The sequence below is a fragment of the Haliotis cracherodii genome, unplaced genomic scaffold (assembly GCF_022045235.1).
Source record: "Haliotis cracherodii isolate W230 unplaced genomic scaffold, xgHalCrac1.p SCAF_39, whole genome shotgun sequence".
NCBI lineage: Eukaryota > Metazoa > Mollusca > Gastropoda > Lepetellida > Haliotidae > Haliotis > Haliotis cracherodii.
The window spans coordinates 1,547,192-1,559,299 of NW_027266296.1; the positions used below are offsets into that span (position 1 = coordinate 1,547,192).

The 12,108-nt window shown below is 38.7% G+C and overlaps 1 protein-coding gene across 1 annotated transcript in view; it reads left to right on the plus strand.

Moving 5' to 3' along the window:
* The window catches only part of LOC139478137 (glucose-6-phosphate isomerase-like), a 38,214-nt gene that overhangs the window by 213 nt on the left and 25,893 nt on the right, over positions 1–12,108 (plus strand). The window contains exons 2-4 of the mRNA XM_071260468.1: positions 2,852–2,942; positions 7,839–7,976; positions 8,548–8,682. Coding sequence (XP_071116569.1) covers positions 2,852–2,942; positions 7,839–7,976; positions 8,548–8,682 — 364 coding nt within the window. The remainder of the gene's footprint in view (positions 1–2,851; positions 2,943–7,838; positions 7,977–8,547; positions 8,683–12,108) is intronic.

Genomic DNA, 12,108 nt, shown 5'->3' on the forward strand with positions numbered 1-12,108 from the left:
TACCGATCTATATTTGTATGCTTGACATGCATCCCTGCACAGGACTGTCAAAAGTGTCATGCATTTTGGATTTTGGATTTATGACTTTTTTACTTGATCAAATATATGGGTGTATATTGCTTCAACCTATTTCCTTAAATACTTTATTGTTTTCTTTCATTACAGTAAAAATGAAGCTCTACATGAGGTTATTTTTGGATATTGGTAAATGAATAAATAGATTTTACTTTCCTGAGTAGCACTTACTATAAATGACTTAGCGAAAAAATCACTTCGTGACTCAGCAGTCACCTTTGGATGACCTTAGTCCTACAAGGACATGTTGTTTGAAGTTTGTAAAATGTTAAACTCATAAAGTTTGTATGTATGGTCCTACATATATAGATTTGTTCCTCTATAGTTTATGATAAAAGACCAGGGATTTATCTATGATTCCATTGTCATTGGCACAAAAATTAGGAAATAAAAATAACTGTGTTCAAAATGTAGATTATTTTAAAATTTATTTTCTTAAATCAGGAGTATTTTAATGTTTCATTCAATGCAAAATGTACTCAATAAAACCTTGTTTAAACACTGTTATCATGGTTATCAGTTAAATGCAAGTCATCCCAGGAAAGAAATTACATTACTCATACATACAGCAAAATAACATGACTTGGCAAATTTTTAATTCAATTTTGGGAATTTCCACTGACACTTGCTTCAGACCTGTGGTCAAATATAAGCTTCAGAGCAGGTTACATGGTGTAATTGCCCAAACTTTTAGCAACTTAAAAATTTAATAACATGCTAAAAAAATGTATTTGAGCAATACCCTAACGCTAAAAAATATAAAGTAATGTGTGACCTAAATATGTTTTGCGCAGGACATGATGGAATTTTCATGCACAGGACACAAGGTTAAAACTGCCAGTTTATAAAATGTACCGTGTAAGCCTTTTGTTTATGCATGTATGTATTGTAAGTAGCACTTGGAAAGGTTGTTCCATCCATATTCATAATAATGTGAAACAGGAAAGTAAATTAGATTGTCTGCTGACATCCTGCCAGTGTTGTACAAGTAGTTAGATATGATAGCATCCTCATCCTGCTCAGACTCCTCATATTGATATCTAATAATAGCACTTTGTCATCAAGTTCATTTGTCTATCAAGAGTTCAAAATAAAGTCTGTGCAGTTTTCATGTTATACCTATGCTTTTGCTCTACTTCTTGGAATTGTCTAAGATGCCTTTTGAATTTTGTTGTGTTAATTTTCCTTTTTAATTCTGTCTTTTTTTCTTCCTATGATCTGTTAATTTATGTTTCATTAATGAATAAGATGTATGATGTAAGAATAGTTACTTAAAGTAGGTCAAAAGTAAGTTGGCTTTTGACTTTTTGTTAATAAAAACATACTTGTGCAAGTATCATGAAAAATAGTAATAGATTTATGTTCCATCATCATGATCATTATGTATTTGTTTGTTTGTTGTTTAACGCCTGACTCAGCAATATTCCAGCTATATGACAGTGTTTTTAAAATAATCAAGTCTGGACTAGACAATCCAGTGATTGACATCATGAGCATTGATGATATGCGTCACCTCTTACGACAAGCATAGTCGCTTTTTACGGCAAGCATGGGTTGCTGAATTAAGACCTATTCTATTCCGGATCTTCACGGGTCACATCATTATGTAGCCAGTATCATATACAATACAATGACTTGGAAAAACGTGTGAAAACATAAACATAGCGCTGTTGCTCGTAATTAATAGTACATATTTTGAGGTCTGTATTTATAACAATCCAAAGTTGCTATCACTCTAAAATATACTTGTATCATCTTGTAGGCATACATGACCTCTCGATACAATACTGGGGATTAATTTGGCTTTCTACATGAAGCTTTCACATAAAGTAAATGGACAAATGTTTTGTTTATTTCATACTATTATAACGTTCAAAATGTTTGCTAAGATTTATGTCAGTGCAGTGAATGCAATGTTAAAATACATGTACCTCTGAGTTTTAGAAATTATGAAATTAAAAAATAAATTGTCCCTCTATATTGCTGCCTAGACAAAAAAGCATGCGCAGTAATTTTGCATACCAAGACACAAGGAAGCACAATTGCCCAGGTTGTCCATTGTAAGCACCAAATCCACAGTTAAGACATCTACCCGTGGCCAGGGGGTTAACTGACAATAAGTGTACAGTTTCCACCCTTGCTGAACTAGGCTGGAATATCCAGGCTCGATCGTAGCGCCACCAGCGACCATTATGAGTTCTGTCCCTATGTTAGTCCTACTGACCAATAAGATTCCACTTCTCATATCGTATGCCATTGCTTTAAACAAAATGGCGGCGCCCAGTCAAGACAATCTGATCGATAATCAAGATTTATATAGTGATAAAACGGGCCTCGCAAATTACAATAAATCACTGGAGCACCTTGATTAAAAACATGAAAAGATTAGGAAAATATCTGTTGATGCCCAGTTGATGGTAAACATGCTTTGCAAATTCTTCTGTCGACCTAAATCTGCGTGTTGATATCCAGGATGTTTACTAACCGAATGTCTGGTTCAATACAGGATTTTGATTGGACCAAGCATAGACTTGTTACAAAATGTAAACCCTAGTTGCCTAGTTCGGCATGGGTGGAAACTGGACTTTTTATAGTCAGTTAACTCCCTTTCTTTCGGAAGATCCAGTTAAGATAGAAGGCTGGGGTGCATGTGTCCTTTCCTACATGTGGATGGAAGATATGAAATCGTGAAAAGCATGTTTTTGAAACTTTTCCTGAAATCCTTTGTCTATATTATGATACCTGTTATGAACATCATGCAACGTTTTAATTTCAGCATCAACCTAAAGACCAAAGATGGAGATCTCCTTTTGGACTTTTCCAAGAACTTGATTAATGATGAAGTCTTTCAGCAGCTTCTGCAGTTGGTACGATTCTTTAGTAGTAGTTAACATGCTTAAATGATGAGGATGTTCAGTTTCAGTAATAAATTGTGCGTGAAATTATTTTGACTGTCTTATGGTCTGACATGTCGGATTGGATTAGGAAAAGAAGCTAATATCCAAGCATCAATTCCGTTTTCGTTCAGCTTCTAAATGTGTAACAATACAGTGGGGTTGCAATAAGATACATATTGCGATACTATGGGGACGAAACGATTCGTATCACGTGAGAGTACTTTCATTTCGTAGTTGGTATTCATTCTTTTTGGAGGTGAATCCGAACCCTGAATCATTTGTTTTTAAATTTCAGAGATTGAAATTGGGGTATTGTAGGGCTGAAACATTTATGCTGGCGGGCCCTGTGAATACTATGCTATTTATAGCCAAAAAGGAAAAACTAGAAAAATCTGCGTAAGCTTGAGGTTGAACTGTTTATGTTAATAGTCATGTGTTTTGCACAAATAGATCTTGTAATGTAATGTATTGTATGTATTGGAATACAGGAGTTGTAATAGTGTGGCCTTGTATCGTGACACAATAATATATCGCTGTATCGTTGCACTACAAATAAGAAACATTTACTCAAGTCCTGTGCTAACAACAGCACATAATAGAACTCTTATGTTCTTTTGCAAGATAATTATAGAGAATCTCACCCGAGATGGTATGGTATGGTATGGTATGGTATGGTATGGTATGGTATGGTATGGTATGGTATGGTATGGTACATCTTCCCGAGGCAAGAGAGTTAACTGACTTTAAAAGTCCAGTTTCCACCCTTGCCGAACTAGGCTGGAATACCTGGGCTCGATCATAGCGCCATCAGTGGTTATTACGAGTTATGTCTCTTCTAAGCCTCTCGACTATGCTTGTCGTAAGAGGCGACTAACGGGATCGGCTGGTCAGGCTCGCTGACTTGGTTGATGCACATCATCAATCCCAATTGCATGGATTGATGTTCATGATATTAATCACTGGATAGGCTGGTCCAGACTCGACTATCTACAGACCGCCGTCATATAGCTGGAATATTGCTGAGTGCAGCGTTAAACAAAAAATAAACCAAACCAAATCCTATGGACCAATCCGATTCTATCACTTGCATTTATTTCAAACAAAATGGCAGCGCCCAGTCAAGACGATCTGATCGATCATCAAGATCTATATTGTTATAAAACGGGTCTTACATCGCAAAGTACATCAAATCACGTGAGCACCTTGATTAATAACATGAAAAGGTTTGGAAAATATCAGTTGACAACGAATTGGCGGTGCACATGCTTTGCAAATCCTGCAATCGACCGAAATCTGCACGACAGTTTACGAACCGGATTTTGATTTCATTGCGAGATTTTGATTGGACTATACATAGACTCGTTAGTCCAGCCAAAATGTAACTCCATAATACCAGCCTAGTTCGGCAAGGGCGGACTTGACTTTGATAGTCAGTTACCTCCCGTGCCTCAGCAAGATTGGCATGGTATGGGTGTGGTGTGATGTGATGTGGTGTGGTGTGGTGTGGTGTGGTGTGGTGTGGTGTGGTGTGGTGTGGTGTGGTGTGGTGAGTGTGGTGTGTGTGGTGTGGTGTGTGAAAGAAAGAAAGAAAGAACTGGTCTAGTATATTCATTCCCAGCGGATGGTTTAGCCAAGGCTGTTTTGTCTCAGGGGAAGAGGTGGGGAGAAATGGGGTCATACATCATGTTCAAGATTATTGCGCTTATGTAATGACTTTCTTTGGGGAAGAACTTTCCTAAGCCAAACCCGAGGCAAGGGAGTCCCAAGATACAAGGACACGCAGTCACCCAGGTCGGCCATTGTAAGCACCAAATCCACAGTTAAGACATCTTCCTATGGGAAGGGCATTATCTGACTGTACAGGTCCAGTTTCCACACCCTTGCTGAACAAGACTGGAATTTCTGGGTCGATCGTAGTGCCGCTAGTTGACCACCTCAGTGGTCTAGTGGTAGAGTGTCCGCCTGGAGAGCGGAAGGTCCGGGGTTTGATCCCCGTCCGTGTCATACCAAGAGACATTAAAAGATGGTACTTGTTGTTACCTTGCCTGGCGCTCGACATTAAGGAGCTAAAACAAGGACTGGTGAGCTCGGAGTCAGTAAACTGTGTCTGAGTTGGGTATTCATGTTAAACTGTGGCATAGTATCTCACTATAATTAAGCATAAGTCCGGACTAATACAAGCAGACACACACACACACACACACACACACACACACACACACACACACACACACACACACACACACACACACACACACACACACACACACACACCGCTTTATAAGTGCAATAATCTTGGATGCAACGTTGAACACCATTTCACCTCGCCTATTTCAAGTTATGTGCCTCATATGTCCCTCCTACTGCCCAATCAGATTTCATGTCTCATATCACTGGCATTTGCTTCAAACAACATGGCGGTGCCCAGTCAAGACCATATGATTGATAATCAAAATTGTTTTTGTGGTATAAAGGGTCTTACTTCGCGAACTGCATCCAGACAGGTGAGCATTTTGATTATCTGTTGATGAAGAGTTGGCAGAACACATGTTTTTGATGGACTATACGTAGACTCGTTAGTCCAGCCAACATATAACTCCATAATTCCAGCCTAGTTTGGACTTTTATGGTCAGTTAACTCCCTTGCATGGGGGAAGAGTGAGTGAGTGAGTATGGTTTTACGCCGCTTTTAGCAATATTCCAGCAATATCACGGCAGGGGACACCAGAAATGGGCTTCACACATTGTACCCATGTCGGGAATCGAACCCGGGTCTTCGGCGTGATGAGCGAACGCTTTAACCACTAGGCTACCCGACCGCCCCTCATGGGAGAAGAACTGACCAGGGGAAGGTTACGACAGGTGCCCCTGCACAATCCATCATTACTGTTGCCAACAAGTATTGTCTCCAGCAACAGTCACACATGCTACGAGTTGTTGCTGTTAGTACATCAGCACAACCAACGCTATCTCACGTCTTTGAGGTCAAAATGTTCATGCCAATGTACTGCAATGTATATCACAATGCAGACCCAAGTATAAAAATATACCGAACAGCATTGGGCACCTACTTTGCAAACCAGAAGTGATGTCATTAGCCTGGAAGTAATGTCATTAGACTGGACGTGATGTCCTCAGACTGGATGTAATGTCCTTAGAATGGATGTGATGTCATTAGACTGGACGTGATGTCCTTAGAATGGACGTGATGTCAATAGACTGGACATGATGTCCTCAGACTGGATGTGATGTCATTAGACGTGAAGCGACATCATTCGACTGGATGTAATGTCCTTAGAATGGATGTGATGTCATTAGACTGGACGTGATGTCCTTAGAATGGACGTGATGTCATTAGACTGGATGTGATGTCCTTAGACTGGATGTGATGTCATTAGACTAGACGTGATGTCCTTAGAACAATGTAGAATGGACGTGATGTCATTAGACTGGATGTAAGGTCCTTAGAATGGACGTGATGTCATTAGACTGGATGTTATGTCCTTAGACTAGATGTTATGTCCTTAGACTGGATGTAATGTCCTTAGAATGGACGTGATGTCATTAGACTGGACGTAATGTCCTTAGAATGGATGTGATGTCATTAGACTGAATGTGATGTCCTTAGAATGGACGTGATGTCATTAGACTGGATGTTATGTCCTTAGAATGGACGTGATGTCATTAGACTGGATGTTATGTCCTTAGAATGGACGTGATGTCATGAGACTGGGCGTGATGTCCTTAGAATGGACGTGATGTCATTAGACTGGATGTTATGTCCTTAGACTGGACGTGATGTCATTAGACTGGACGTGATGTCATTAGACTTGAAGCGACATCATTAGACTGGATGTAATGTCCTTAGAATGGACGTGATGTCATTAGACTGGACGTGATGTCCTTAGAATGGATGTGATGTCATTAGACTAGATGTGATGTCCTTAGAATGGACATGATGTCATTAGACTGGATGTTATGTCCTTAGAATGGACGTGATGTCATTAGACTGGATGTTATGTCCTTAGAACGGACGTAATGTCCTTAGAACTGGACATGATGTCCTTAGAATGAACGTGATGTCATTAGACTGGATGTGATGTCCTTAGAATGGACGTGATGTCATGAGACTGGACGTGATGTCCTTAGAATGGACGTGATGTCATTAGACTGGATGTTATGTCCTTAGAATGGACGTGATGTCATTAGACTGGACGTGATGTCATTAGACTGGACGTGATGTCCTCAGACTGGATGTGATGTCATTAGACTTGAAGCGACATCATTAGACTGGATGTAATGTCCTTAAAATGGATGTGATGTCATTAGACTGGACATGATGTCCTCAGACTGGATGTGATGTCATTAGACGTGAAGCGACATCATTTGACTGGATGTAATGTCCTTAGAATGGATGTGATGTCATTAGACTGGACGTGATGTCCTTAGAATGGACGTGATGTCATTAGACTGGATGTTATGTCCTTAGAATGGACGTGATGTCATTAGACTGGATGTAATGTCTTTAGAACGGCGGTAATGTCCTTAGAACTGGACATGATGTCCTTAGAATGAACGTGATGTCATTAGACTGGACGTGATGTCATTAGACTGGATGTTATGTCCTTAGAATGGATGTGATGTCATAAGACTGGACGTGATGTCATTAAAATGGACGTGATGTCATTAGATTGGATGTAATGTCCTTAGAATGGATGTGATGTCATTAGACTGGACGTGATGTCCTTAGAATGGACGTGAATGTTCACTGATCAGTTGATCAACTATGCACCTGTTGTTGTAACATTACTATTATACATGTATATGTATTTTCTTTTAATGCTCAACATGTTGTCTGCTTTCTAGGCGCGAGATCGACAGGTGGAGAGGATGAGAACTGCCATGTTCGGAGGGGAGAAGATTAACTTCACTGAGAGCAGAGCAGTCCTGCATATTGCTCTCCGCAACAGATCCAACACACCAATCATGGTTGATGGCAAAGATGTGAGTAGACGTGAAAACCCCATGACACTATCATTAGGCATAAAAAAAGAATTATGTCATCAGTGATTCCATCACTATGTTGGAAGCCATGTTTTAGTAGCGATAAAAGCAATCATACGAGGTGTCCTAATTCAAAGTTTAATTTTTAAAATGTTTCAAAATGTTGGTTATGGCAAGTTTAATTTGATCAGATTTTCCACTCGCATTCTTAGGATCACTACACCTAGGGAGGATTCCATTGCAGATTGGGGATTAGTTGTCAACAATGGGTGCAAAGTAAGAAAGTGGTAAATGCCTACGACCTTCATCCCTTTGCCCCACAGTTGCATTGTGGGATGAAGCTGAAATACCAGAACTGGGCCCCGTTCCACAAAACTATCTTAGTGCTGAGATGATCGTAACTCGCTTACGTTAACATAGACTTACGATAGGCGTTGTACTAAGATTGCTTCATGGAACTGGGTCCTGTTCAAAAAGCATTAAATGCATCCCGAGCACTCGCTCTCGCTCTCGCTCTCCAATCCAATTATGCCTTCGTAACCATGGTAACAGTTATTTGGATCCTACCCAGGTGATGCCCGAAGTGAATGCAGTGCTGGCACACATGCGTGAGTTCACCACGGAGGTGATCTCTGGCCAGTGGAAGGGCTACACGGGAAAGTCTATCACTGATGTCGTCAATATTGGCATCGGTGGATCAGATCTGGTGAGGCTTCATCGGAATAGGCTTCCTTTATTATAGGTTAACAAAGTTTCGTTCAGTAAATCCTGGTTGGTCGGTCGGTGGCAAACAAATAAGACACATTTTTTTTCTCTTTTGTTCTATCTAGTCAACTTTTTTTAAAAGTGTATGGGACTTATGGCAGAGCTACAGATAAGCAGCGTATTTATGTAAAATACCCCCTTTACTTTCAATTAACTTGTGTACATAAAAGCATATATTAAATGAAAAACTCAAATGTATAAAAACAGCTCGCATAAATACCCAATGAAGCTTTTTCCTTTTTCAGCATAGGTACAAAGGAGCTAGTTTCCGAAACACAATTACAAGCTAATTTACTTTCCGAGTCAAGCCTATATATTTAGAACAATTATATAAATCTAAAACATTATTTCATTTTTTAAAATCTTAAAATGTTCACTAATTTGGGGAAATACCCAATAGAGTGAAGAATAGATGAGTGAAAAAATATTGGTTACCCAATGAAAATTGTAATAACTCAATTAAAATCATAAACCTAGAGTAAAAACTCAATTGCTTAAAAAAAGTTGAGCTCTGTTATGGGTAATTGAATAGAAAGTACATGCATTTTATTTTTCCAAATTGTTTTCTGTTATATTTGGTCTACTTTTAAAATGTCTTAAAATACCAGATATGTTGTTAGTTGTTCTGTTTTATTTTTATTTAAACCCTGAAATGCCTGACATTTGTTTACCACAATAATATGAGGGAAACAGTGCCTATGTGCCGGTTGATCGCAACAGTAACCTTGGCAACCCTGTGCTCTACTGCTCTCAGTTACTGTGGGAAGACCATGTTTATCAAATTCAGTATGCAAGGGAGGTAATCACGTGGCAGTAAAAACATGGTGCAAGATATAAAACGGATTGAATCGAAACCAATATTTTTTTCATTGTTTTAAACATGCCTGCATTAATTTAACAATTTAGGAAAATTACTTAATTGTAAATTTAAATTGTTTGCCATTTTAATGAACACATGATTATTTGTTGTTGCTGTGTTGATGCCTTGTGTCAAAGTTTTCATGTTATAGGTTTGCAAATGTTAGTTTAATAATAAAGCCTGCTTGGTAGGTGGGAAGATACATACCATTTATTTATTTATGTCTTTTTTTAAATTATATTTTATGTGCGTCTTTTTTGTAGTTCTTGAACATGTTGAAACTGTTTTCTCATTAGTATGGTGGTGGGGTACCTTAGTGGTTAAAGCATTCGCTTGTCTTGCCAAAGACCCAGGTTCGATTCCCCACATGGGTACTATGTGTGAAGCCCACTTCTGGTGTCCCCCACTGTAATATTTATGAAAGTGGCTTAAGAATATACTCGCTCACTCTTATTATACAATTGTGATCATATCGGTCAATGCAGTTGAACTGAATATGTACAGTCAAGTCTCGTTAATCCGACACTCGTTAATCCGACAATCGGCTTTATTCGACACTAATGATGGAAACCGATTAAATCAGTGCTATTTAGACCCGTTAATCCGACAGTCTCGCACTCCGACTCCGACACACCTAATTTGCAACGAAATACCGAAATCACTCATTAATTAGTCTCGTTAATCCGACACAGTGATCAGCGTACTCCGTGGTCATCTGCCCGCGAGTACACAGCCAGTGTTTTGATGCGAGGTGAGTCGGCTGGTAGCTGCATATTACAAAGCTGCAGCTATAAACTTGCTTAACAATAAACAATTAATGCTTTAAATAAAGAAAACAGGATAATTCACATGCTTAGATTACCTCAATCTTATTAAAATCAGATACAAGTTCTCGCTATCGACGAGGACATCCCATTACAAGTCACGTCAGAACAACCTTTCGCGAACTATGACCTACCAATGAAATGACCAACAGGAAGTCGACGTTAGCCACTTAGAAAGCAGCTTTCTTAAGCTTTGGGTACCAGTTTCCATTCCAGACTATGCTTTTTAAAGTATTTTGAATCTGTCAAACAGTCCGTAACAGTTGTTTTGTGTTAAACTTTAGAGGTTGAATGATTAGAAAACATATTCCGCCAATAATTTAACATAACAATATGAATATATATTTCATATTTTTTATAACGTGTTTGAATCCTTATCTATCGTGTAGTTGTCCGATTTTCGATCACGAACGTTGATACTACTAAATTTCGTTTATCCGACATACTCGTTAATCTGACACAATCATATGCAACCATCGATGTAGGATTAACGGGACTTGACTGTATGTTGTTTTGTGTGGTGATCATGTGATTATGTGATGTTCGAAATTATGGGACGGCCTTGATTTGTGCTAACTGTGGACTCCCTGAACCTTTAACTGTTAAGATTAGGGTTATGACAAAGACATCTTGACTTTTATGATTAATTTAAAAAAATGAAAAATTAAAAAAAATATATTCCTTAATTTTCAACAGTTGGTGGATTTAGAACCAATCAAAAAATATTGGTCAGCATATAAGGAAATATTATTTTAGCAAGGCGTAAGTTTTACAATATTTGTTGTATTTCCTCATGTTGTAGTTTGTATTTCCGTGTCAGTAGTAGTTAAATGGCTACTAATCCCGTTTTCAAAAGACGAATGTTGATCAAAACCCATAAACGCACACATTTAGACTCTACTGTTATAATCATTTATCTGTGTTTTGGCAATGGAAGGAACTAGGTTGGGTTGTGTGCTTTGATATCTTCGTAATTGGAATACACTCATTTTTTTCTTAACCATGAAAAATCAGGAAAGGGACTGAACGTTGATGCGTTCTGAAGCTTTGTTGGTAAAAAATAGCTGATAGCCCCCGAGCGTACGTGAAAATGCTTGCCTCACTCTGTTCTGCTCCAGTGACCACACCGCAGGTGTAGGCTTGTCATGTGACCGTTTTTTGTAAACAAACACAATTATTCTGAAATATGAACAGACGAGCCGAATGCAAGCATTTCGGTGTGCTTTACATATTTTTTTGCATAGTTATATAGATATACTTTTACAAATACGACAGTGAGGTACATGACAATATAGCTTTACACATGACATGAAACTGACCATATCGCTAGCCCTCCTTAGGGCTTTGATGATTGGACGTGGCAGCTAAATACGCAAATGGAAATGGGTTTTAGGGGATATTTTCTCAATGAAAGTTAAACATTGCATAACGGATGTTTATCTAAATGTGTGGACTCACCCAAAATGAAACATGAAAAACGCATGAACAATATGAATGGACTGTGTAAGATGTGTCGATGTGACAAGGTACTCAGTTGGCCTCAAGGAACTCTGGGTAGGGAGGTGATTGGCTTCATACGGTCGAGGCATGTATATATTGTAATCTTGGCTTTGATAAACACTGGCTTCTAATCTAATCAAGCTGGCTATTAGCATTTTGTAACAGCTGTAAGAAAAACACAAAA